At 43.2% G+C, this 27969-nt stretch overlaps 4 protein-coding genes across 5 annotated transcripts in view; 1 reads left to right on the top strand and 3 right to left on the bottom strand.

Moving 5' to 3' along the window:
• The window catches only part of phldb1a (pleckstrin homology-like domain, family B, member 1a), a gene marked incomplete at its 3' end in the record, with an annotated part of 38543 nt that extends 28765 nt beyond the window's left edge, over window positions 1–9778 (bottom strand). The window contains exon 1 of the mRNA XM_080529064.1: window positions 9703–9778. Coding sequence (XP_080385190.1) covers window positions 9703–9729 — 27 coding nt within the window. The 5' untranslated portion in view covers window positions 9730–9778. The remainder of the gene's footprint in view (window positions 1–9702) is intronic.
• Window positions 9779–10606: 828 nt separating this feature from the next.
• arcn1a (archain 1a) lies at window positions 10607–17404 on the bottom strand. The gene is made up of 10 exons (XM_080530103.1): window positions 17295–17404; window positions 15977–16240; window positions 15587–15766; window positions 15238–15443; window positions 14497–14661; window positions 14247–14412; window positions 13166–13313; window positions 12426–12534; window positions 12087–12291; window positions 10607–11953 (listed from the first exon to the last, which is right to left on the bottom strand). Exons 1-10 carry the CDS (start codon window positions 17295–17297, stop codon window positions 11864–11866), a joined length of 1536 nt encoding a protein of 511 aa, XP_080386229.1. The 5' UTR covers window positions 17298–17404; the 3' UTR covers window positions 10607–11863.
• Window positions 17405–20350: 2946 nt separating this feature from the next.
• hmbsa (hydroxymethylbilane synthase a) lies at window positions 20351–26794 on the top strand. 2 transcript variants are annotated; one of them, XM_080528375.1, is made up of 14 exons: window positions 20351–20460; window positions 21905–21958; window positions 22553–22625; window positions 22923–22972; window positions 23170–23225; window positions 23620–23697; window positions 23995–24072; window positions 24224–24299; window positions 24413–24526; window positions 24713–24751; window positions 25136–25255; window positions 25519–25572; window positions 25761–25847; window positions 25978–26794. In XM_080528375.1, the coding sequence occupies exons 1-14, from the start codon at window positions 20437–20439 to the stop codon at window positions 26143–26145; spliced, it is 1071 nt and encodes a 356-aa protein (XP_080384501.1). In that variant the 5' UTR covers window positions 20351–20436; the 3' UTR covers window positions 26146–26794. The 2 variants fall into 2 exon arrangements, with proteins under 2 accessions (XP_080384501.1, XP_080384500.1); XM_080528374.1 differs by lacking the exon at window positions 20351–20460 and adding an exon at window positions 21672–21800.
• A 598-nt stretch (window positions 26795–27392) lies between these two features.
• h2ax (H2A.X variant histone) lies at window positions 27393–27833 on the bottom strand (the record flags this gene model as incomplete). The annotated part of the gene is made up of 1 exon (XM_080528708.1): window positions 27393–27833. One exon carries the CDS (start codon window positions 27831–27833, stop codon window positions 27393–27395), a length of 441 nt encoding a protein of 146 aa, XP_080384834.1.
• Between the last annotated feature and the right edge of the window lie 136 nt (window positions 27834–27969).

The raw sequence follows: 27969 nt of genomic DNA, 5'->3' as shown, positions 1-27969 counted from the left end.
ACTGCGACACTTTAAATAAATGTGCAATAACACTATGTGCAATATGACAACCCTAGTCGTCTATCTGTACAGTATAGTATAGTGGATAGTGTACATAGCCTTTATTTATGTAAACCAGCTCCTTCCCTTCTTGTGTTTTTTTTTAAAGTTTTTTTTTTCTTTCCTAACACCAGGGGAGCCACCCCTCCTAAATTTCGTTGTTTGGTACCTGTACTGTAGCAATGACAATAAAGACCATTCATTCATTCATTCATTCATTCATTCATCACAATCAAAAGGCAACACACTGCAATTTATGAGTGACATTACCGTATTCCAGTTGTCGGGTAGTCCTATACCTTTCATTGCTGAAGAATGGCCTATAGAATAGCACAACTCACAACTTTTCTAGTTTTTCCACAAATTCTGTCTGGAAGAGTTTGCGGATCAAACAAATGTTGCCCTGCTGTCTTTACCTCTTTCTCTCCCTCTAAAACTTGCTGCATTTCTGCGTGTTTTATCAGGGACATTGAAGGAATGTGAAGCTTTGCTCTCTCAAGCAAGCAAAGACAGGTCAACCAAAAAAAAAGCTGTAAAAAAAAAAAAATGTCAAAGAAGAAAAAAACAGGTCTACAGAGGGATGGTTTTAATAATTTCGCATATTAAAGTACCTATTGGGGATAGTGTGTCTGAGAATCTTCGGTTATACTGTAGGCATCATCATAGGTAATTCCTTTTAGTGAAAGCTGTTGCATTATCCTGAATACTTGACTTCGTGGTTGAATGCGGTACTTACAGTAATGTGTGGTACCTCATATAAGAAAAGAAAATGAATCACTTTCCTTCTCTTTCTTTTTTTTGTCTCTCTGTGATGTCATGGCAGCCGAGGCATCTGGGTAATGCCACATGGCCGTCTCTGACAATCATCTCCAGTGTTTGACTCTCAGAGGCCCAGTGAGACAAGAGAACAGAGCATCCTCCTGTTCACCACTGACACTAGCCTTTACTCTCAGCCCAGCGACTGTCAACGCTGGACCAGTCTGACCCACACAGAGGACACAACAGACAGGGGGACAGAGACCACTGGGCAGTGTAATGCGTCATAGAGTCTCACACACACACGCACACACACATGCACACATACACACACACACACACACACTCCCACTGGACTCACTGATCTCATGCACACACCCAACTGGAGGAGATGGCTCATGCTTGTAAATGCAGGGCCTTCCTCTGTAACGTGTGATTATGGGGGCAATTATGCCCTTCAGTGTTGCCATGGGCTGCTGAAAATAGACATGGCCAGCCACACAGTCTGGGCAGCTCCACTTATAGGGTAAAATGACATCAAATGAATAAACAGAGCGTGGATATTGGAGAATGGAGAGAGACATATGGCTATCATAAATCTAAAAAGCACATGTCAAGAGCTTAATAGAAAATGTACATGATTGGATTGGCTGCCAGTGCTATTCATTATCCTCAGACGTTGCAAACTACGGTAAACAATTCAAAGACCTCAGGGGATTACAGTAAGAAGTCAACCACTCACCATTTACAACTCATAGATAGTCCGAACTGCAGTTGAGACCTTGTCTTTTCTGTAGTATATTCCATAGAGTAGTGTAGCGAAGAGGCCACATTGTTGTTTATGTGTTACCTCTGGCTTACTTGAGTCACTGACGGAGCTCTGCTTCTCTGCCGGGCTCCAGGGTGCAGAGTTACACCCCCGTCACGCAAGAGAGGGGGCAACAACATCAGAGTTGCAGTGCCCTCCAAAATAGGACTGACTCCAGGTCAAAGGTCATACAATTGAACCTGTTCCTCAGAGTTCCTTTTCAAACACCCTCACTGACTCACTGAGTTTAACTTTGAACTCCAAGGGACTCCTAAACACTTTTTGAAGAGAGTAGCCACAAGGTCAAATCCTCCCAAGAGAGAGAGAGAGAGAGAGAGAGAGAGAGAGAGAGAGAGAGAGAGACTGAGCTTGACCAATCTGTTTCTCACACAGGCCTTCCATTGATTACAGAGAGATCAGATGGACCATAGGACCACAGCTGTGGAGCCCAACACTGCTTTGCTATGTATATGACCAGGGATACTCAGCATTGTCTGTGTGTATTAGAAAGGCCGGCATAGACGGTCATAGGAGGCTGGGGACCCAGACTGGAAATAGGTGGAGTTGTAGCGTAGGAGGAGGAGACGGAAACGACCTTGAGTCATCGGGAACTTCCTGCACTACTCTCTATATTGTTGGACAAACAAAGGGGGGGGGGGGGGGGGGGGATTCCAATCTGGAAATGTTTAAATCTTTAAAATTCACATTGAATATAGAAATGACTACATCAGCAGTTAAAGACCATCCCAGGCCAGGACCATTCATATAGAGATACACATATGTTCCACAGGATGTGAGGAAGTAAACGACCAAGAGCTCTTGAGCAGTCCCACAGGAACAATCTGGCAGAGAGAGAAAGAGAAAGAAAGAATCCACTATTGATCTCTGAAGTGTTTTCCCATGGCCAAGGTCAGCGGAGGGATGGAGGAAATGGAACAGATGATGGGTCATTTAACAAAATAAAAAATACAAACAAAAACAAATCAAAGCAGCAACCAAGTAACCAGATGCATTCCAACTGTATCCAAGGAGAGAGCAGGGCTGTTTCCTGTGGGCCAACCCAAGGACATGGAGGTCTCTATGGGGACTGGACGTTCCAGCTGTCTTATTGGAGGGCCTTTCACTGGCATCCAGCTCGTGTTATGTTATAGTGAAAGTTCAGCTCAATTAACCTTACACAATGAGATGCAGGAGTTGTTGGCCTGTGCTCAGTTAGATAGTAATTCAATGTCCAAAAAAGTAATTCAAAGCTGACACATTCAAAGGTGTCAATCAAAACTTCAAATCTATTACTGACTCCCAGGTCAGTTATTAAGGTCCTTGGAGACTACCGGATATTAACTCAAAGGTTATATCAGATCAGTCTCTGGGATTTCAGCTTTTCCCATCACACATGCTCACCATGCATATGTCTGGGGCATATTATCAGCAAAGGACTTCATGTCTTCATGTCCCCATGTGTTCCCCTTAGTGCAACAGTCTGGCCCACTAGTCTGCCAGCCCGTCTGGATGTCATAGCCTCAGGTCTGGAATCTACGCTTCGGGATGAGTCAGTTTTTCTCTGGCAACAGGTTCTCCTTGGTTCTCGTAGTCCAGTGTGTGTGTTAGTATTTATGTCCTTTAGAATTGTACATGTATGTGGACATAAATAAAGCATTTAAAATGTGTGTGTGTGTGTGTGTGTGTGTGTGTGTGTGTGTGTGTGTGTGTGTGTGTGTGTGCATGTATGTGTGAAGAGAGCCAGTTGCCTCCCTGGCAATGGAGCATGATGGAATGTGTGTTTGTTCAAAGGATGGGTGGAAAGTGGGCGGTAGTAAATTGGGAACACATTATTTTGTTGCACATTTTCAGTCCAAATGTTCCGTTGTGTTTGTCTGGCATCTCTGTTCCTCTATGACAGTTTCAATCAATTTCCTGCTGGTGGTGAGAGGTCTTTCAGTGTGGAGATTATCCCTCCAGACACACTTGGAATACAGCCTACTTATGCACACCTGCACTGGAAGGTATTGGGATACAGGATAGAATGGGTGTGGGGGATGGGTTCAACAGTGAACACATTCATGGACATCAACTCTGCTGTCTCCAGGTGGCCTGATTAGGTTTTATTCCCTCTCATGTCTAAAGCAGGTGTGGAATGGCAGAACCACAGTATGACTACACTATGTCTTCAGACTGTCTATTTTGTTGAAAGGGGAAAGTAATAGCGAGAGACATCTTCACCAGTGGGGGTGACGGTAGCCTAGATTGTAGAGAGGCCGGCTAGCAATCGGTCCCTGCCTCAGGAGGGAGCTGCATGTGAGCTGGCGACTGGAGGGGCGCTGGCATCATATCTAAGGTGCCTACCACTGCTGTTGTGCCCTTGAGCAAGGCACTTAACCCCTAATTGCTCCAGGGGTGATGACAATGGCTGACCCTGTGTCTAGAGAAAAATATACATTTAGTTGTACTCACAGTACTTTGTGTTGTACTGTTGTGCAATGACAAAAAGGTTGAATCTAATCAGTGAAGCCACTCCGAAGCACATACAGAGCCTATTCAAATCTAAATCCAACTTTGTAACAAATCAAGTATCAATACAAACAAAGGGAAGCTGTATCCATGATGTCCATGATATCACTGTAACAGGTTGGTTCCTCTTTATATTATTTATTAGCGATGATCAGTTTACTACTATGTTCTATTTACTGTAAGCATGATATCTGTGACAGTGCAGCCTGGTAAATTAGAGTTAAACTCATACTTGGGGAAAACAAACAAACAACCACAATTGTTTACTTGAACGTGCATCAAAACAGGTGTGAGCGCAAAACAACCCACAGTCATACTGTCCAAATGTTGCTCAGAGTTTTCAAACTAACATACTCACATGTGCATGTACCTCTTCCACTGCAGTCTGGGAAACAATGCATTAAAGCCTGCAAAGCTGTTGGACATTACCAAAGGGCTTACGAGACTCAGGGGCAGCCTGATTTCCCACACATGAAAGCATCCATTCACAGAGCCTATTGGGTTTGGCCCATAATCGCCTCCAGCATACACACACTCACACTCTCTCTCTGTCTCTCTCCTGTATCTCTTGGGGAGACCAGATCTGGCACATACCTCCAACCTGTGCTCTCTGACCCACCACTCGTATTCGGCCCAGGGAGCTCAGCTAGAGTTATTTGGCTGATAGTGCCAGACAGTGCATGTCTGTAACCTTAACTGCCTTCTGGAAGGGAACCTCAGCTGCCCTTCCTCCAGGAAACCCTTGCAGCTTGTGGCTGAAACGTGGTTTACCAAATCAATAATTAGCATCGCAGCAAGAGTGTGCAGCTCTCTTTCTATCTTTTAACTTTAACTACCTCCCTAGCAGTAGTGTGGCACTTATTCCGTCTTCACATGCTGTACACTGGTTTTAGAAAGCTGAGGGATGTCAGGCATTTTAGATAGATATTTCACAATGATCAGCTCAGTTGGTACTCTGTGTTACAGTTATAGCCAGCAAACATGTACGCACACACACACACACACACACACACACACACACACACACACACACACATACACACTCTGTGTACGGAGTATCTGGGCCATATGAGACAAGGACCCCCTGACACACACTGGTACAATAGTCCCATTATACTGCCTGAGGTCAGGGTCACCATCCCAGGCTGCCTCCGCATTATTCACAGTAATTATTAGATTCTGCCAAAATTTAAAATAGACAGTATACAAAATGTATTTTTGCTTTTCACCACAGTGCTTTTCCTTTCTCAAATTCTTCCATTCCCCTTTTTCCCCTGACACACATACACACACTCTCTCTCTCTCTCTCTCTCTCTCTCTCTCTCTCTCTCTCTCTCTCTCTCTCTCTCTCTCTCTCTCTCTCTCTCTCTCTCTCTCTTTCTCCATTCTATTCCTGTTCTGTCTCACTCTCGGAGAAACTAAATGCACCGTACTAAATTCCGCTTAAGACAATTATCTGATAACAAAACACAAAACACCTTGTGATGTTTGATGAAGCACTGACAAGTATGATGAAGCACTGACAGGTATGTTGTGATACTTTACACACACACACACACACACACACACACACACACACACACACACACACACACACACACACACACACCACAGTAAATGGGATAAGATTGCTCATTACCTGTGCTTGTAAGAATTTTTAGCCAGTAAAATGGTCAAATCCAGAGTGGATGGAGACAAACATCCTAGGTCCAGACAGGATGGAAAGAGACAGCCTCTCCATTTGTCCCCTCCCTCTGTCTCCCCCTCTGCTTCCACCCACTCTCTCTCTCTCTCTTTCTGTCTTTATTTTTTCTTACCCATTTGCATCCACCCACCTCCCTCCCTCCCTCCTCTCTCTCTCTCTCTCTCTCTCTCTCTCTCTCTCTCTCTCTCTCTCTCTCTCTCTCTCTCTTCCTCTCTCTGTTTCTTTCTCTCTGTCTCTCTCTCACCCCTCTCTCTCTCTCTCTTACACAAGGCAGTCATTTATCCTCCAGCTGAGCAGTAGCCCACTTGCTCAGAACCCAATACCACAGACATTGGAACATTTTACTAATGATGAGACAATACACTGCAAACCTCAGATACGTGTCACTCTCAAGAAATCTACCAGTGGAGAGCATAACTACTTGATCCCTCCATGATATCTACATCATTAATACAAGTATAAAGGGCAATATGGTGAAAGGAAGCATCATTTACAAAACCACAACCATAACCACAATACAACTGGTCTGCTGTTGAATTGAGAGTATTGGAGAGAACACTAGTATGAAAGAAATAGTTGATACAGCCAATGGATATATTCACATTTTTCCTGAGCGACGGAAATTTCAGACGGCTGTTGGTCTTGGACACGTCTCAGCCGACGTAATTGGTTCAGGCTGTCCTGAGTTTGGTTCAATCCTTTGGTGCGTCATGCTGGTTTTGCCACAAATAAAACACCCCAACACACACAGAAACCTCCCCACCTTCTCCCCCTACTGAGTTATAGGTCTTTCCATCCGTCTATGTCTGCAATGTGCGTGTAGTGCACATTACAGTGAATCTAGTGGTGAACTGTAAACAAAGATAATCTTCCCCACCACAGATGGCAATGCTTTACCAATAATTCTTTTTTTATTAGTGGCAAGAGAATGTAGTTGTCAATCAAGATATCCCAGTCAGACATGACAGGAGCTTGTCTACTCCAGACCCATGCAGTATCATGTTCTTTTAATGATTTGAGCCTGAGCTGCTGACAAAGAGTATGTTACTGCAATGTCAATTTGTCACCCTGGACTCCTTCAAGCCAGGAGAGCCATAGCACTATGCTGGAAGAGTATGGACGCTCCATCATTGAGAATGTGGAAGAGGGGGCTCTTGGAATGTATTGGTCTGGAAAGATTAACCTACATTATTAAAGGCAAGCGGAAAGACTTTGACAAGCTGTGGGAACCATACATGAAGAACATGTAGGATAGAATACTTTATACAAAGTGGAGGAAGGTTTTGTTTTTGTATTGTTTTTTATTCAATCCAAAATGTATGCAAGTTGTGTGTGTCTATGTTTGTGAACTTTGTTATTGTATGTTTCTCTTTCTTTGTCTTTTGTTGTTTTGTCTTTGATGTTGGTATATAAAAATAATAATACAAATATTGTGATTTTTTTGTTTGTCACCCTGTTCCAAAAATGTCCACATAGTGTGACGACCCCCTCTCTCTGTCATCTGGTTTCCCTGTTGGCTGCCTATCTGGTTCAGGGAGCCAGTGTGGGCGGGGTGTGGAGGGTCATTGGCAAATGTGGTTCACCTGTGCAGGTGTGGCCTACAGGCTTTATATGGGGAACCTCATCATCCATTTTGTTTCTCCTCTCCCATGGGCAGGTTGACTTCTGGTTTTTGTTCCACACAACATCCCACAACACACATTCCATTCATCCATACACTACTGATTGTACAGACTTCACTGTACATTCTTATATTGTTTAATCTTTAAGTTAATAAATATGACTCTTGATCATGTGTGACCTCCCTTTTCTGTTGTGACCACCGGACTTGGTCGTAACAATAGCCAACGGCACCTTTTCAAAATAAGGAATGTCTTAGAGAAAGTTGCATCCTGAGGAACTTCATTGTTTAATACCAATCCATCATCGGCATCATCATGATCACCATACACACTTTCCCTGGAAGTGCTGCAGTTTCTCTCTGCTTGACAGTGTCTCGTTGGATGGGTTGAGGCTGGTTGTTATAACAATGAGAGGCAACCCAAGAAGCCAAGTCTTTTCTTTCATTTAAAGCAGGAGGAACATTCACCTCCTTTCCAAGCCTATTCTGAAGCCTCTTACTTCAAGTGTGCGGTCACAGGAAATAATTAAATGAAAGCTCTCATTAACGAACATGAAAGGGAGGCAAGGGAGGGAGGGAGGAGGCTTTCCTAAGGTGACTGGAATTTTCCGTCAATTCACAAAGAGGGCTAATTGGCACTGCATTGTGTAAGGGGGTATGAGGGAGGGGGTACACAGGGGCACCAGCTCATGAGTGGAAACATCGGAAGTAGATTTATCCAAGATATTCCATGGAACTGTTCAATGACTGAGTAGCAGTGTACTGTGTATATTAAAGAATAGGATACAGAGGCTGAGAACGAGCATCAATGCATTAATGCAACTTTATTATTGGCTTACGGGATGCACAGATGCTGGGATGATGTTGTAACAATGACCCCTTATGGTTAAAAGCATGTAATGCAGTCCCTGCCAATTCTCCAAATGAAGACAGGTCCTGGTTAACTATTACCCAAACTGCTTAAAATATAGACTCACTGTGGCCTGGGGTGGTCCACATATGCCCATGTCTGCATGGGTTCGGATCTGCTCCATGCCCTGCTGACATGCCCTCTCCTCCTTACTTTTCTTACACTATCTCTATCCAATAAAATGACAAATATGTGTGGGACTGCACCACTCAGAAAAAAATAACCTTTAAAAAAACACTTTATTACAAACACCTGTACACCGTCTCATTCATTCAGGTGGTGTAATGGTATTTTCTTGGCACACATTGGGCCCATTAATACCAATCAATCATCGCTTGAACTAGAAGCCTATTTGAGTATTGTTGCTGACCATGTGTATCCCTTCATGGCCACAATGTACCCATCTTCTAATGGCTACTTACAGTATGATAATGCACCATGTCACAAAGAGAAAGTCGTCTTAAACTGGTTTCATGAACATGACAATGAGTTCAGTGTTCTTCAGTGGCCTTCCCAGTCACCGGATCTGAATCTAATAGAACACCTTTGAGATGTGGTAAAACGGGAGGTTCACAGCTTGAAAGTCCACCTGAAAAATCTGCAGGAATTGTGTGATGTCATCGTGGAGCAGAATCAATGCCACAAAATTGAGGCTGTTTTGAGAGCAAAGGGAGGCCCTACCCACTATTAGTATAGTGTTGCAAAAAGTGTTTGGTGAGTGTACTTCTTACACCTACTAAGTAAACAGCTGAAACTGTCCATATTCTAAAAAAAACATAAGCTATATATTGTGTCTTGTATGTGCTACAACCGGATGTCTTGTATGTGCCTCTTTCTCCCTTCCCACCACTCATCCTTGTATCAGCTGTTGTAGAGGAGGGTTCAACTCTGAGCCACTGCAGGGGCAAATGAATAACAGTGAATGGGTTCTTTATGGACCTCTTCAACTTAATGGCTCAGGAGAAGTTTGTCATCAGTGCCAGGAACATTATTTCTTACGCATACACATTCCTTGGGGTTTCTAAATAAGGCACTACATATAGGCTACTGTACCTGGGCAGACTGGAGGGATAGCAGAGCTTATACAGACGGGTTAGGGCAAATACCAGCTTGAGTGGATACACATCTGATACTGAATAGAATTGTAACTCAGAATTGTAACCCCCATCATTACAGATGAGGACCAAGCAAGAGGCCCAGACAATATAGAGAACAAATCTATGCTGATCTGTACTTATTTCGCCTGAGCAACATAGCACAAGTGTGGCTCCTAAAGATGCATAGTTGGTCTGTGATAACTTACATCAGATGCATTACATGGACAATACCAGCTGCAAGATAAACTCATTGCCTACCTGGAATCTGACCCTCTTGAGCTTCATTTTTCGATCCTGGGAGTGAGGTGAAAGCCTCTCCTATGTCACTGCACAATCCTGGGACACTTATCCTTGTCTCTGTGCCATCATAGAAAACTACACCCACAGCTTACCTCAAACTACCTCTCAGGCTCAGCTACTAACCCGTAAAGGCAATAGTTCCCTAAAAGTCAGATAGTGTTCCCAGAGGAACATCACTGTGGGGCTAAGGGAGCCCTTACAGGTTGTGGCTACAGTCAGACGTCTCTCTCTGAGACTGTCACACACTAAACTAGACTGAACTGTACATCCATTCATTCCAAATAAGACACGCCCTCTCAACCCAAAAAATAAGGAGGCTGCCTCCTACAGACACTAATTCCATGTACTTGGGCACAAAGCCTTAGCTTTGCACTGCTGCCTCTCTCATTAAGTTTTTTAATATCCGGCTTTATGGTTTTTTTATGGCATTCTCAACTCACCAATCCTCATGACAGTTTTCCCTCTGTTTTCCTGATCTTATGGTTCTTATGGTCCTTTAAGAATGTACTTATGACAGAAAAAAAGGAAAAGGTTCACCTCAAACTCATGTACAGTACACCCTGTCTGGGAATGGTGGTACCATCCACAGGGCAGACAATGTTTCTCAGCTTTTATTAAACTTTGACTGACTGTGTGTGAAAGAAGAAAGCGAAAGAGCAGCTAAAGGACCGACTGAAGACTTCCCTGTTGAACCCTACCACCCTGGAGGCTGCTGCTGCAGATCACTCCACCTGGCATGGACTCTGCCACCAAGGAGTGCAACTAACACAAAAACCTTCATTCTAAAAAACCTTCACAACTGGTCGTTGGAGGCGCAACACACTATACAGAAGAAGAGACAAGAGACATCAGCTTCAGGGTTTATAATACACTTTAATCTTTTCATGTTTACATTGGAATGTTAACTTTGATTACCCATTTTAATTATTCTATAGGGTTACAAAACTCTTAGATTTACTTCAAATCTCCCCCACCAACAATCTGAATCCCACAAAATTCAGAATACAAACAAACAGAAAAAAATCCAACAAAGACAAATATTTACTTTCCCTCTTTTTTTTCACTATTGTATAAGCACAGTCAAGGTGAATATGGCCATTCCTACGCACTGTGAAATAAGAAAGATCTCTGACATTCTTAACCATGGGGGCGTGTGCCAGGGCTGGCTGGAGGGTGGAGCTTGGGTGGAGATAGACACATGGTAGATGTTTTTTTAAACGTTAGAGGATCCTTGATGGCCATGGTTCTCTGATCATTTTCATTTTATAAGCAGGCTTCAACTCAGTCAAAATCCCAGACAGGACTTGTTCTTGAGTGAGTGCCCTTTACTCCAAAGTGCATAAAGCTAGAGTGCTTCTGAGTTGTATTCTTACAAAATTGATTTCACCATTTAATTGCTACAAGGCATTTACCAGCCCATGACACAAACAGGCTGTTACACTTGATATCTAAAGTAGCTTGTCAGCAGACCAGGATCATGAAAACTAAACCGACTGACAATTTAAAATAATGGTCTTTTTTTAAATACAAGGTACAGACTATACAACAAATGTCAGAGTCAATGACAGTGTAGTTCTAGCCAAAGCAACAGTGGTTGTAGTGTTGTATGGACTGTTAAGTTTGTATCCGAGTATGGGTATATCAAATGGTGTGTGCAAGATTATGACTTGTCTGCTGTAGTCAGCCAATAGGTTACAGAAAATAATCATTCTATACAAGTAGAATCAAAGGTTTGCAAAAGTAACTGACACAAACAGGGTTTCTGGGAGCTCGTCATCCATACATCTACAGCCCCCTCCTGTTATCACACCACCCAGGTCCACCCAACCTGCCCTGACACTGATCGGAGACCTTGTTTGACTTTATCATTCCTTGCAAGTGCAGCATTCTTTTTACATACAGCTATAGATCCGCTTATAGATTTCTGGTAAAAAGGTACAAATTCACCAATTACAGCAAGTCATGGTGCGAAGGGCTTTCGAAAAGGGTTCATGTCCTGTTGATGTACTGATGGCGATGAACAGGCTAGCAGCACCCAATTTCCTTTCATATGTTGTTTCAGTCCACCGATCTTGTCAGCCTTGTCTTGGTAGTATGTGAATATATAATATATCCTCCTTTACAGTATTTCGTACTTGTCAACCACAAACGACGTCTCTGAGGAGAACCTCACTGGACTGTCTCCATCCACCTGGGACACTTTGGGAACCTGCGGGGAGAGGAATCATTAGACACATAATAGACACACAAATTCAGCATTACAACGTCATTCAAGGGAAATAAAAAAAATCTTAACCTTCACAGTGATATGGCTTTACACACCAGGGTGTACCAACACTCACCTGTATGTCGCAGTAGTTGCCTTTGGACACAAAAGTGACATTGACAGGGAAGAAGTCATTGGGTTGGCCCGCTACGCTGAACTCCAGGCTTCCAGTCTTATTGTTGACGTCCACCACTGGTAGAGACCACTCCAAAATGTTCCGCCGACTGTCATGGCGATACTCTCCGTCCAGGTCACCAATCACAGGTGCTCCCACACCTGACCTATAGGGGCAAGGCGAATGCTATATCAAACACCATTCAGTGTACCCGACCACCGGATTACATTGCATAGAACATGTGAAGAATGTGAAAATAAATACATTGAGAAAATTAATAGCCTCTGCATGTGTACTCACGGGATGGGAATGGAGATGACCACATCGTTAAGCTCAAGTGCTTCCTCCTGAAGCTCGTACTCTATGTTGACGTCACAGCCAGTGGCACTCTCAGAAGGCCAGCAGTTTACTGGGGACATGAAAAGGAGCCATTAGAACCAATCACATGCCAGCACTAGAAAGACAAAAACATTTAAGAAAGGCACTGGCATTATCCAGTAGTGTTGTTCCGATACCGATACTAGTATCGGCATGGCCACCGATACGCACAAAAATGCTGGTATCGGTATCGGCGAGTACTAACTTTTTTTTTTTTTTTTTTTTTTTGAAGTACTAAAGTTATTTTGTTTGTAAATGTTCACTTGCTGTTGCACTACTACTACGACTGTTTTATATCTTAAATGGATATTGCACTGATTGGCATCTGTGAGAGCCACATTTCAGGTTTTATAAGGGGTTGATTTTCTTGTCACCATACCAGGTAGGTAGACAATAAAAAAAAAAGTTCTATAGTATTCACTCTCTGTTGGTATTTTTTCCTGTTTTACAAAGGTTTTGAGCAGTGCCAGACTAAGTGTTAGCAATAATTTTACATCGAGGTGAGTATGCGGCTCAAAAAACATGTTTTTTTGTTTTGTTTTTTCAAACGCCGTGGTATCGGATCGGTACTCGGTATCGGCAAGTACTGCACGGTCAGGTATCGGTATCGGGATCAAGAAATGGTATCGGAACAACACTATTATCCAGTAGAATGTACTGACTTGTCAGTGGTATGAAGGTCTCGTCTGTGGTCTGTAGCCTCCACTTGAGTACGCCCACATCATTGTTTAGGGGGAAGGACTTGTCTGGGTTCTTCAGGCCAAGCACTGACTCTGATGTGAAGAGCTTCTTGTCCACATTGGGATGGGTCTGTACAGTGGAGAAATCATAAAGACACATTGTTAAAGACCCAACAGAGTCCGACCAATACTGCATTTTTGGGTCCAATGCCGATTTATTCACCAAATATATCTGACAACATTTTTTTACAGTTCATTTTTGTTTTCCTTTTTAGCAGTTTACATAAGTAATAGAGAAAATATGCTCTTAATGCTGATTAGGTAAAAATGCATATCTCAATAATGACCTAAAATAATCTCCATTGATGAATAGCACAACATTTATTTATTGTATGTGCACATGTTCAGTGTATTGCACATTGATATAAGTGATTTACTTTAATATAACTTGTTGTGACAGTTTGATCATACACTGAATTATTTTTGGTTATAGTATATTTCATTTACCAAAACACACTGTGAAAAGCATTCTAAAACATAAAGTTACCAACCACTGAAATTTCCAATAATAGTTGACTCTGAAATTCATGGATACAAGCTAGCCATATTAACAGGGGAAATAAATGATTAGTAGTGTGTGTGTGTGTGAGTCTGACTCCTTATGCCAAATAACTCTTGTTCAGTCAAAATTCTTTTGCGACTGTGCTAATTGAATGCCGCCCAAAGAGCTAACGTTACTTTGCTAAATTCAGCCACTTCAGTAGGCACTCCAGTCTCCAGTAACAGCAAACACCAATAAATAAGTTTATACATTCATAGAGAATCCATATATGTGGATAATTTCCTCTGGAAAAACCCAATGACTCTGATTTTCATGCACATCAGAGGATTAGATAGAAATTAGATTCGATTTGCAATAGATAGAAAACATGCAAATATGAAAATATTTAGCTGTATTTTTGCCTTAATGTTGGTTTGAAAAATGTAGCTGGTAAAAAATCTGATTGGCTGGTAGACCAAAAAGTGAATGTTATGCTGTGATCCCCGGCCATTTGCAATGTACCTGCAGTTGGACTCCCTTCTTGTCTCCATTGTTGACCATGAGCCGGATCCGTCCGTTCTTCTCGTCTGACACTCTGAGTGTGATCATGCCCAGGATCTCCATGTTCTGCAGCCCACCGTCTCTCCCACAGGTCAGGGTGATCTTCTCCTCCACACGCAGGTGCACACTGGGAAGGACGGGGTGAGAGGTCAATGAGCCTTCTGTAAAAGTCATCCTCAGAATAGTGGGACTTTAAACCTGTCAGACCTACCTCTCTGTGTTAACTGGTGGAGGCAGGGCTTTGGACGCCTCTGAAGGTCTCTTCCCTGTACTGGGCTGGATGATGGTCTCTCCCTCTGACTTCAGCTTGTCTACAAAGTCATCTACCTCCTTCCCTCTGACACTCAGCTTCAAGGCCTTACTGGGACCACTGGGCCTATGAAGAAATGCAGGACTTGTTGTTAACTACAACTGTGCTGTGTTCAAAAAAGAAAATATTTAGAAAATAAAGCATTTGATAAAAAAAGAAAAAGAAATGCAGGACAAATTATGATATATAGGGCCGGTTTCACAGTAAAGACTTAAGCCTAATCCTAGACTAAAAAACATCTTCAATGGAGATTTTACATTGAAAGTGTGATTTAGTCCAGGACTAGGCTTAAGCCTTGTCTCTGAAACCGGCCCATAATGTATCTGATTTGTGTGTTTGCGGCTGTGGTGCAGGAGGTAGAGCCGGCGTCTAATAATCGCAAGTTCGGCAGATCTTCGGTCCGAACCCCGGCTGGCCACATGTCGAAGTGTCCTTGGGCAAGACACTGAACCCCAAATTGCTCCCAGTGAACGGGGCAGCGCCTTGCATGGTAGCCTACCGCCATTGGTGTGTGAATGTGTGTGTGAATGGGTGAATGAGAGGCCATTGTAAAGTGCTTTGCAAAGGCGCTATGTAACTCAGTCCATTACATATTCCATGGAGAATTCCCTTCCTCCCATGCACTGAGAATGTCGGGAATACCTGACAGAGGCAGGGGCCATCTTGGGCTTCTCTGGCTCCATGAAAGTGTCTGTAATGATGGTGGCTGTGCTGCTGCTGGAGATGCCAGAGCTACCGAACCCGCCGAAACCAGGAGGCTTCTTTCCTGAACGGTCTGCTTCTCGTCTGGCCTGCTGCAGCTCCTTGGCCTTCCGTCTCATCTCTGCTTTAGCCTCCCGCTCCTGGGTCTGAGGGCGAGGGAGAGAGAAAGAAAGAGAGAGATGGGGGAGACAAAAGAGGAGTCATGTTTAACCAACGACCATTCAGACTGGTGTAGGATTAATTTAAACACAACAAATGCAGTTGTGTTCCGTTGTCCTCCTGCTCTCACCTCACGGACGGCACGGAACACCTTCTCCTCGTGCGAGTCCATCTCAGTGAAGGTGCGGATCTGGGCCAGGTTGACGTTCTCCCTGTAGCCCAGTGCCACGATCTCGTCAAAGGCAAAGATGAGGTCAAAGCAGTGCTCAGAGATCTCCCCTTCCTCCAGCACTCGACAGTACTCGGGAATCTGCAGGAGAGACACACACTGTCACCTAACCCGCAACCCTAGCATCTGAAGGTGAACCATCCCCACACAAATCGCCCAAATGCATCGTCCAACAAATCAGTAATAAACTGGACCCACTTAGACTATCTTCATCTGGAAAACATGATTCTCTCTCCCAGAGATCAATGCAAGTGGGAGAATATGTTTGAGGGTTGAAGAATCAGTTCATACCACACGGGAGAAAAGCCTTAGGGTCTCCAGATCCTCCAGGATGTTGCTGTTCTTGGTGGTGACAAGCACCATGTAGAGCTTCTCCAGTGGCTGGTAGACATAGCGCACACTCTCCGTCTCTACAAAGGTGTGCTGCTTGCCCAGGCTCATCAGTTTCGGGAAGGCAGCCAGCAGGCCCTCCACGCGTGTCCTTGTCATCTCCACGAATTGCCGCGAAACAATGGCCTTGCCCGCCTTGGTGCACACCGCCGCTGCCAACAGCACCTGGGAGAGTAGGTGGAGCTAGTGATTCAAATGTTGCTCCCCTGGAGATCATATCATATCTAGTATGGCTTATGCAGTCCATTATCACAGTGGGAATGCTAAGAAGACACCCAACCCCAGGACCTCAACTTGTGATGGCCTCCCATTCTCCACCCTCAAGACAGTTCTGACTGCATCAGGTGTATGCAGGGAATGTATCAGCTGTCTATCCTTGTCTGTCTGGTCTAGGTGACACTCTAGTGACAACGGCAATGAATTCCACAAAGCCTGATACAGGTGACAGGCCAGCGAAAGACATTGGTGACGCCTGAGCACTCTAGAGACAAGGTTACCACCAATAAAACAAAATCCAGATTATATAACATCATAACAGTTGCTCCTGGTAGTCCTAGAGAGACAATATCATGTTCATTCAACCTCAGAGATACTGTCATCTGAGCTCATTATCAGGTTGAACCTTTTTAAAAGAACCCCTTTATGGTAAATGGTATCCTTCACTATCCTTCACTTTTTCTTTTGAGAGGGTTGGGGTCTGGCTAGCTAAGCTAATTCATTCCATGTATGTATCTTTCCAGTAAGGCAAACGTACACAACCAGTCATCTAGCTATCTAGCTAGTTAGTTAGTTAGTTAGTTAGTTAGTCAACAGGCCTAACTACGATGGCTACAAGCTAGTTAGCTAACGTTGCAGACCACAGAAATGCAAGTATAGGTAGCTAGCTAGCAATATTGCAAACGTACTGTTATCTAGCAAGCTGGCTAATGACATTTGCTAGCTTGTTAGCTAAGGGAAGTAGTAGCTAGCTAGCTAAATCAAACAGAACGCAAGCTACCAAACATCTCTATTCGTGTCATTTATATCAACATATGTCTGCATTATTGCGCCTTCTTCACATCTGGATATGTGAAAACAACATTGCTAGTAACATTGTGTTAATAACAGTAGTGATCGTAGCGTGTTTAGACAGTTAGCCCAGAGCTAGCTGGCCTCTGCTAGCTACTACGGTGGGTATTTCATAACGTTAGCTAGCTTGCACATTGTTCATTTTGCTCACCATTGTGTTGCTGTAAATCCCTTATGTGCCAAAGATCCCGGCTGTGCTGCCTCTGTAAGATTAACCAGTGGTTCGTTTAAAAAAAAAAGTCTCTATATTATTACGGGGAGAAACTCGCGTCTGTGTGTAAAAGCAGCTCAATATGGAAGAAGGACTTCTAGACCCAGCCACGTCTCCACCGGAAAGGGCTCGTCAGCGAGGTCAAAGGGCACGCGCGACCAAACTGAGATGTGGAAGATTCACCATCAGCAGCGAACAAGCAGGTGTGAAACCAAAAATATATTAATAATTAATAATATTAATATATATTATATATATTAAAAATATATAATAAAACATATTTAAAAAATATTAATAATTAATAATATTAATATATATATAATATTAATAATATTCAAATATCCTATGCCAGCCAGCATCAGTATTTTAGGTATCTTGCCAGTTCCCCACCCTAAAATAAAGTGGCCCACAAAACATTTAGTATTTCAAGTTTTTATTTTTTATTTTTTTATGATAAGTGCAATATCCAAACATACAAAGTGTGTGTGTGTGTGTGTGTGTGTGTGTGTGTGTGTGTGTGTGTGTGTGTGTGTGTGTGTGTGTGTGTGTGTGTGTGTGTGTGTGTAAAGTATCACAACATACCTGTCAGTGCTTCATCAAACATCACAAGGTGTTTTGTGTTTTGTTATCAGATAATTGTCTTAAGTGGAATTTAGTACGGTGCATTTAGTTAATCATATGCATCTATTTCATTAACATACTGATTAAGTGGGCATGTGGTGTCATTCCTTTAATCCTAAACTGGCTAAAATGAAACCATAGGGGCTGCACAGTCTGCGGACATGGAATAGGAAGGACACAGGCACCATTCATAAATTGATTGAAATTGGTTATTTGCCTATATATATATATAATATTGGTTAGATTGTAATGTTTTGTTAGTGCATTGTTGCCCAATGCATCCAGTACAATGGAACACGCCATACAGAGTACATACAATAATCAGTATTGCATACAGGATTATTATCCTCAATGCTCTGAAAGTTTCACCACCCCAGGGGATGGAAAAATTAATGGGTACAGCACTGATAACATAAGAGGACGACACAGAGCAGGCTGTGAGCACCTGTAAGGCCCACACATGGGTGAACGCGAGACTGCTCTTTGTGGACTTCAGCTCCGCCTTCAACACCATCCTTCCAGACAGGCTAGTGACCAAACTACTAGACCTGGGTCTATCACACTCTATATGTGCATGGATCAAGGACTTCCTGACCGACCGCCCCCAGAGGGTGCGGGTGGGCCCCCACACCTCCACAGCCCTCAGACTCAGCACTGGGTCCCCCCAGGGCTGCGTGCTAAGCCCCATCCTCTACAACCTCTACACCTACGACTTCACCCCCGTCCACCCCAGCAACTCCATCGTAAAGTTTGCAGACGACACCACCGTGGTGGGATGCATCTCGGGGGGGGACGAGGCGGCGTACAGGGATGAGGTAGAGCAACTGAGCAAGCTGTGCAAGGTTAACAACCTGCTGCTGAACAAGTCAAAGACCCAGGAAATCATCGTAGACTTCAGGAGGAAAAAGTCTGAGATCCAGCCCCTGCTCATCGACGGAGAGAGCGTGGAGAGAGTCTCAACCCTCCGATTCCTGGGGATGCACATGCGGGATGACCTGACCTGGAAGGACAACACAAAAGCCACCATCAAGAAGGCACAACAGCGGCTATACATCCTGAAAGTCCTCAGGAAGGAACACAGCAAGCAGGAGATACTGGTGACCTTCTACCGCGGCGCAGTGGAGAGCATCCTCACCTACGGCATCTCCAGCTGCACAACCGCGGAGAGAAATGCGCTACAGAGAGTCGTGAGAACAGCCCAGAAGATCACAGGCGCCCCCCTCCCCTCTCTGGAAGAGCTGTACAACACACGCTGTCTCAGGAAGGCCTCCAAGACCTCCAGGGACCCAACCCACCACGAACACTTTACCCGGCTGCCCTCGAAAAGGCGGTTCAGGACCATGGCCGCAAGGACAAACAGACTGAAGAACAGCTTCTACCACAGGGCCGTCCAGGCCCTGAACACAGCAAAGACCTAGGTTCTGGGCCATGGACAGTCTGGACGGATTGATGGCAGCTGCTGGACTGAAAAAATCAGGTGTAGTGCTGAGGCACAAATATGTACATTTCAAGCCTGCAAACTGCGACACTTTAAATAAATGTGCAATAACACTATTGTGCAATATGACAACCCTAGTCGTCTATCTGTACAGTATAGTATAGTGGATAGTGTACATAGCCTTTATTTATGTAAACCAGCTCCTTCCCTTCTTGTGTTTTTAAAAAAAAAGTGTTTTTATTTTTTTCTTTCCTAACACCAGGGGAGCCACCCCTCCTAAATTTCGTTGTTTGGTACCTGTACTGTAGCAATGACAATAAAGACCATTCATTCATTCATTCATTCATTCATTCATTCATTCATTCATTCATTCATTCATTCATCTATACATAAAAGTAATCCATATCCATATCCCTTTATGCCAATCAACCTAGATGTTATGTTGTGTAAGTGAAAGATATTTGCTCATAACCTCTGTTACTAGGCCGTCCGTTATGTTTGTACTTGCTAATTAATGGCTACTCTAATTGTAGTTGATGGGCAAAGGGCCTTGATCATAGAGTTGGCGAGCTGCCAGGGCATCACGTGAGATTGGTTAAAATGTATCTATTATATTTTTGGAAGGAAGAGGGAGTTTGATCGACTGCTAAAAATCAGTACAGGGTATTAAGAGCAGTACTCAGGTATGAACATTAATTGGAGAGCATTCTAAGTTATGTGATAAACCTCAAGATCGCCCGGTATTAATTGTATCGATACATTGATGTAATAAAAGCAATTCTGAGTCTGATTCTGATCATAATAATATTTTGGCGCAGTGCATCTCTCTTGAATGCGCCACTAAAGTCAAACCCCGCCCCTCAGTTTACTCCGGCGGAAGTAGCTATGCTGCCGAGGTCACACGCCTGGAATGGTTTTGGTTTTCCTTCTGTTTCTTTTTAGGCGGTTTTGTTATGAATACAGCAGATACACTTTTTATGCATATAACACCTTTACACTGGACTCTGTTTGCGTTTCAGAGAGATGTCGGAAGAGCCTAAAGTAAAGGTAGGAATAAGAGCACTTGAGAGCACGAGTTTAGTTTTTGGGACAGCCTTCGCTTAGCGTTGATTGGCAGAAACGTTATGAACGATGATATCGCATGTTCTCATTGGTTACTGTAGGAGGAAATCGTGACGTTAGAATTATAAGGTTCTATCTCCATTTTTGTCAAAATTGAGTTTTTTTACATAATCTGATCCATTAGGTGTTTATTAATGCCTGTGTGGTGTTATTTTTTTTTAAAATGTTGACATTTTTTAGTTAGTAATTCATAAAAGACAAAGGTTCCATCTCACAAAACATAATGGAATGTAAAAACTTTGACGCTCAATATCTCTGAACTACCCTAAACGGAGATAGAACCTTATAGTTCTAAGATCACGAAATGATACCAGAGAAACCAGTGCGGGATTAAAGTGAAAAATGTATGTTATTCCCATTAATTGATATTACTTCGTAATCACTAATAATCTCGTGAAGTTTTACATTAGAATTCACATCAGTGTTCAGGGAAACGTTTATCAAAGCGTTGTCAACTAGATGTGTTTCTGTGGAGGTGTGTTGAGTAGGCTTACCTGCCTGCAGGTCATATGATCTGCTGTTCAGCCATGGACCTGGATGCAAAGCTGCCACAAAGTAGCTACCAAATTGAACTAGACACATAACTCAGATGTTAGTCAAAAGATGATATTGTTTTTGAATCTAGAGTCCATCAAAACTAATTCTGAGATTTGAATATCTGTTTCATTTGTGAAACTTGTCTTCACAAATAGCCAGAAAAAGTTAATCTAGGTCTGACACAGGTCTGTTTTTGGGAAGAGGAAATGTGGAAAGAATAGTCTTGCTCAAACTCCTCCATTCATCCACGCACACACGCACACACGCACACACGCACACACGCACACACGCACACACACACACACCCACACACACACACACACACACACACACACACACACACACACACACACACACACACACACACACACACACACACACACACACACACACACACACACACACACACACACACACACACACACACACACACACACACACACACACACACACACACACCCAACAACTGACACGCAATGAATCAGCATTCTTAACTTATCTGCATAAGTCAGTCCTGAGACAGAGGGTGGAGGGACTAGAGCACAAGGCACTACAGGGAAAAGACACTCAGTCAGTGTTCGTTGCAGTGTTCTGGATATACACATTGCAGTGTTCTCCATATACACAGCCTTGTTGAGCCTACGAAAGACCTATTTTTCACCCTTGTCACTAAGATCCGTCTTTAAGTAACTAGTAGTATGGAAGAAGGACCGTATAAGTTTATTAGAGTGAGTAATGAAGGTTCCACTGAGTCTTTTAAACCTGGACTTGTCTAACCATCTGGACTGACTTATTAGGATGATTATTTATGATTGATATTCTCATTCAACAGGATGGAAAAAGCAGAGTTAGTCGGGTCATCAGGATGGGAACCAGGAAGAGCCAGGTAATAATTTGTTCATTCATTCATTCATTCATTCATTCTCTAGCTTAGGCACTCAGGTATGGGGTTTATTTAATGCCACTGAGTTGACCACTATTCTGTGGAGGTATTCAAGTTGAGTTCAACAGTTAATTATTATTAGTTAATATTAAAGTATGCCATTTGTTACCTTTGACTTAATGTTAACTTGGTCGCCAAACAGACAATTTGAGTGATGTTAGTAAAATAGTCTCTCTTTATTCAACCTCCTTATTTACTGATAAGAAGTATGGATGTGAGTTTTTCAGTTGAGTGCTTAGGGAGGAATTATAAATTGAGATGGGTGGGTCTGCATGCACTCATCAGATAAGAGCTCATCCCCAGTCTGTCAACATTGTGATAGTCACTGACAAGTGTCTGTGGTCATGTGTCACAGGTAGTCTACAGGCTAATTAACCTATTACAAATGGATACATTAGGCCTTTGCCTGTACATTAGGCCTTTGCCTTTGGCAATATTGTCAGCATAGATAAATGATCTGCTATATGATAAATTACAGTAGTAATGACCAGCTGGCACATATGTCCAACATATCAAAGTAACATCTTTACATTTCAGTTGGCTCGCATTCAGACCGATTATGTGGCAGAGACACTTAAGGCTCTTTATCCAGATGTCCACCTGGAAATAGGTGAGGAAAAGTGGAGACGCACACACACAAAAACACTCATACAGCCATACACATGCTCGCTCTCTCTCTCTTTCACTCCCTGACTCTATCTTCCTCCTCTGTCTGCCTTCCTTTCAGTCTATGAACAAGTAGGAGATTGTTTTTTTGGAGAGAATGATGTAAGCCATACAACTGGACTTACAGACAGTTCAGTGTCTTAAGGCTTTGTTACTCTGTCTTAGATGTGGTGAAATGGATCTGATGAGGTCATCACTGGCATTTATGGAAATCATTCAATTCACTGTTTTTTCATTCCAGTTGCTATGTCCACAATTGGCGACAAAATCTTGGACGTTGCTTTATCAAAGGTAAGCTCCCATTAACGTTGTACATACTTAATTTTTGTTTTATGTTAGAGAATAATTTGATTATGATCAAACTGTTGTACGATTGACTTGCTTGACTTGAAATGTCATTGTTACTGTAGGCAAGAATGGTGGCATGACATGCATCTGGTCTTGTATGTATATTTCAGTGTCTCAAATGTTTCATATTGCTGTTTCAGATTGGAGAAAAAAACCTTTTTACGAAGGAACTGGAGAATGCTCTGGAGAAGAACGAGTATGTTTATATTGTTTAATGAATATTGATTCATTGTGAGTTTCCAGGGGGGTATTCCATCAGCGTCGCCAAAGAAAATCCTCCAGGCTTATTTTTTACAAGTCTCGCAAGGCTTATCAAAATGAGCCCCGATTTCTTGAAAGTCTTGCCAGTTATCAAAATAAGCCTAGATTTTCCTTCAACGACGTTGATGGAATAACCCCCTGGTAACAAGTGTCCTAAACAGCTCCCTCTGTTGACTAATCATGGAATTATATTAATGTACTTGCAATAATAACCAACGGGTACATTTTTGTTATATGGAATGATTAAGGCTAAATACTGCAACCTCTTTGTTATCTAACTATAGCTTAGAATGCAAATATAACCCTATTATACCGTCTCTTTCTTACAGGGTTGACCTGGTAGTGCACTCTTTGAAAGACCTCCCTACAACTCTGCCCACAGGGTTTACTATTGGAGCAGTGCTTCAGTGAGTACAGACCACATGAAAATGAGCCCTTGGGGCTCAATGTGTTTTTACCTGTATAAATAAAGGTTAAATAATAAAAAATAAAAAAATAAACATAGTTGGAGAACTAAGCACTGGCAGTGTTGTTGTGTACTGAATTTTGCAAGTTGCAACAATGTATGTAGGCTGATGGCTTTCAGTGAATTAGCAAGAACTTTAAATTACACCATGTTCTAAACTAACTTATGGAAATTAGATTTAGGTTTTACAAAATAAGCTTTCCTTTTATGTTCTCATCCTTTCTAATGTTTTCTCAAGGCGTGAAAACCCCCATGATGCAGTGGTGCTACATCCAAAGAACACAGGACGAACCCTGGACACATTGCCAGAGGGGAGGTAGGAGTTTGTCAGGAAAAGGAGCTGATAGTTGACTGACTATAGTCTCTTTGTCAAGCTTATGGTCATGACTTGGTCATGTTATATTCAATGGATGTGTGATTTTTAAGACCTAATCACTGACTCAATGATATCCTGTTTGTCCCCACAGTATAATTGGCACAAGCTCTCTGCGTCGGGCTGCCCAACTGAAAAAAAGGTTTCCTCATCTGGAGTTTAAAGATATTGTATCCTTTTTCTGATTCAAAACCGCTGTGGCTTATGTAGTGTATAAATAGACTGTGTGTATCGAGGTGAATGATATGTGGCCTGTCATTATTTCTTAACCTGGTGATTACAGCGAGGTAACCTCAACACGCGACTGAAGAAGCTGGATGAGAAGGACGACTATGCTGCCATCATCCTGGCAGCAGCAGGACTGAAGAGGATGGGCTGGGAGGAACGAGTCAGCCAGGTACACACTATCCAGCAGTGGTCCCTGTTGGAACTATTAGTGTTTCATGCCTCACTGCATCACTGGGCAATCTTATTACAAAACCATATAATTACACACATGGGGATTGCATGTTGTATCATACTGTAGCTACAGTAATAGCTGCTCTTGAAATGAAAGGTTCGATGATTGGGTTTGTCTCTACAGGTTCTTGGCCCGGAAGACTGCATGTATGCTGTTGGCCAGGTGGGTACATGTTGGTCACATGGGTACCTTCAGGCTTGGGGTTTGGTTTTTAATTTAATTTTTTTACTTTGTGTAATCACAATGTATTTACCAGTTGTATCTAAACAACAGCTGTTCTCTTTTCAAACTGTTTGTATGCCAAAAGGAAACACCTGGGCTGTTAGCGGTTGTAACCATTAGTGTGTGTGTGTGTGTGTGTGTGTGTGTGTGTGTGTGTGTGTGTGTGTGTGTGTGTGTGTGCATGCGTATGTTTGCATGGAATCATTTTAAATTCATGAATACAGGAAGAGAATTAAGGCATATTGTATGAACTTTGTCTGGTAAATGTAGACACTTGTCTGTATGATGAAATGTGACTTAAAAGAGGCTGTTTGTGTCTCTCAGGGGGCCTTGGCAGTGGAGGTGCGGGGACGGGATGGCGACATCCTCGAGATGGTGTCTACACTGCACCACCCCGAAACTGTGCTCCGCTGCATCGCTGAGCGCGCCTTCCTTAGACACCTGGCAAGTAAACCTTGCATCTCCCCACACCCTGTATAAACAGATGCATATGGTGCCAGATGCAGTGGGGCACATTAAAAAGATGCTGTTTAAGTTATATAAATGCTACATCAACATAATGAATCTCTATCTTGCCTTGTAATCACTATTCACTGCGTCTTGCCTGGATCATAATTTGTGTGCATCGTTACAGGCATATATTCTGTCTGCCTTTCTTAGTCATATACTATCAATCTGACACTGACTCTTGCTCCTTGTGTACTCAGGAGGGAGGTTGCAGTGTACCAGTTGCTGTAAACACAGAGGTGAAGGATTCGATGGTAAGGGATTAGTTGGGCATCTGATCAGAATTGGCAATAGATACAGAAAAAAGTCTGCAATAGAGTTCAGAAAATGTAATAGACTGCACTATACACTGCACTACTCAATGTAATAGACTGCACTATACTGGCGTGACCACTTTGTGTGAGTGACTGGGTGTGTTTGTTAATGCTTTTCTCTGTTCCAGCTCTCTCTAACTGGTGGCGTGTACAGCCTGGACGGGGCAGACAGCTTGAAGGAGGTCATGCAAACCAGCGTAGCCCCCGGCAACCAGGTCAGACAGGGGGAGCCCTCTCTATCATGTTCATCATACTTATCAGACACAGCCTGCCATATTACTAATGTATCCCCTGAAAAGTGGATGTGATGCTTGTCTCACTGGTTGTCTCTACCACCCCTTTCAGGTAGAGGAATCGGCAGATACCGAACACGTTGGGATCACAGCCCACAACGTGCCACAGTTTGGCCAGGATGCAGCTGAAAAGCTGGGTGTTGACCTGGCCACCCTCCTCCTGAGCAAAGGAGCTATGGAAATTCTGACCACAGCCCGGCAGCTCAATGATGCCCGCTAAGGCCCTCTCTCACCACTCCTACTGTCCAACCAGTCATCAGCATTTAAGACCCTTGACTTGAAAGTCTGGCAGCGCCTTAAATAATGTTTATTCACCTCAGAGTTGTATTAATGTATAAGCTAAATGTATATTATCCTATTTATGTACCTCAAGAGGATGGGTGAAAATGTACAATATTTTACAGATAGTGAGGTTTAAGAATGTACGACTGATTACCTTTACAACACCTTTACACACCGAGCCTTATGACAAGCCTTAAAACATCTCAGGGAAAGGGTTGCACATTTCTCATCTCTATTTCAACCCAGAAAAACAATGATAACAAGAATGCAACCCTGTGACACAATGCCAGCAAACCTGAAGAAAGGAACATTGCCATGTCTTTGTGAAATTCACTTTAGGGCATCAATAAAATGTTGTTAGTGTCATATTAACGTCAAGTGTTCTTCATAGTGAATGTATAGTAGTGTCAACCATCAGCTGACATTAAAATCTACATTGCCATGTTTGCATTTATTGAGCTGTGCACCATATTGTAAGCCTTCATATCTGTCATGTTGTCACTCAGCTCTAAATACTGACCAAGTTGTCTTGATAAAACTAAATGCTACAGAATTGTGCCCCACAGCCCTTCTATGGATGTAAACCTTACTGATGCATTAGCAGATGATAAGCTTGTATACAGAAGATATGAGATGTAAAATAAACCATAAAATCATCACATTTGTGTTTTTTTCATTACATTTTTCACTTCCATCTACCAGGTGGCCATCAACAGTAGAGTGACTACATTGTGGCCATGAAGGAATGCACATGGTGCTGTGTTATCAACGGGCCCAAAGTGTGCCCAGAAAACATTCCCCACACCATCTCGGACTGTTGACTATTGCTAATAAAGTGAGCTGTTAGCTACACATTGCTGCCAAGTGACCAGGACACTCATAGGTATTTAATATATACCGTATACAGAGACCCTGTCAAAGACATTGTGCAACTGACTGACATAGCAATGTCTGCACAAACAATAATCTACCTTACATCGTCTAGATAGAATAATAGCCTGTCACAATTAATGTAAAGGCAAATCCTCCCAAGAGACAGCCGAGCAAGAAGATGGCTTGTATATCAAAAGCAATTTATTGTAACACAAAATCGAGTGAAAATGGAAAACGAGTGAGCATAGAAAATAAACATTTAAAACAACATGTTTTTTTTAAAGTCCAGATATATATATAGCGTCCAGTTTCTCAATATTCTTGAGACTGCTGTGAGGAAGCCTTCGCACCCTTTCCCGCCTTGGCGGAGCTCGGCGCGGCCTGTCCTCCGGTCTTCTTGGGCAGCAGCACCGCCTGGATGTTGGGCAGGACCCCCCCCTGGGCGATGGTCACCCCCCCAAGCAGCTTGTTCAGCTCCTCGTCGTTCCTCACGGCCAGCTGCAGGTGCCGGGGGATGATACGAGTCTTCTTGTTGTCCCGGGCGGCGTTCCCGGCCAACTCCAGGATCTCAGCCGTCAGATACTCCAGCACGGCGGCCAGGTACACCGGAGCCCCGGCGCCCACCCGCTCGGCGTAGTTCCCCTTCCGCAGCAGCCGGTGGACCCGACCCACGGGGAACTGCAGACCAGCCCGGGAGCTGCGGGTCTTCGCCTTGGCGCGGGCTTTCCCTCCGGTTTTACCTCTTCCAGACATACTTTGGCGACTTTCTTAATTTAGCTCACAGCTCGTAAATGCAAAATAGCAGCAAGTCGTGTTTCAAAAGAATGAATGATCTGAGCAGAGAGTGCTGTGGAATATAAACATGTCCAACCCTCGACCCACATGTCCA

The sequence above is a fragment of the Nansenia antarctica genome (assembly GCF_963989245.1).
Source record: "Nansenia antarctica genome assembly, chromosome: 4".
Taxonomy (NCBI): Eukaryota; Metazoa; Chordata; class Actinopteri; order Argentiniformes; family Microstomatidae; genus Nansenia; species Nansenia antarctica.
This window is presented reverse-complemented; position numbering and strand designations above follow the sequence as displayed.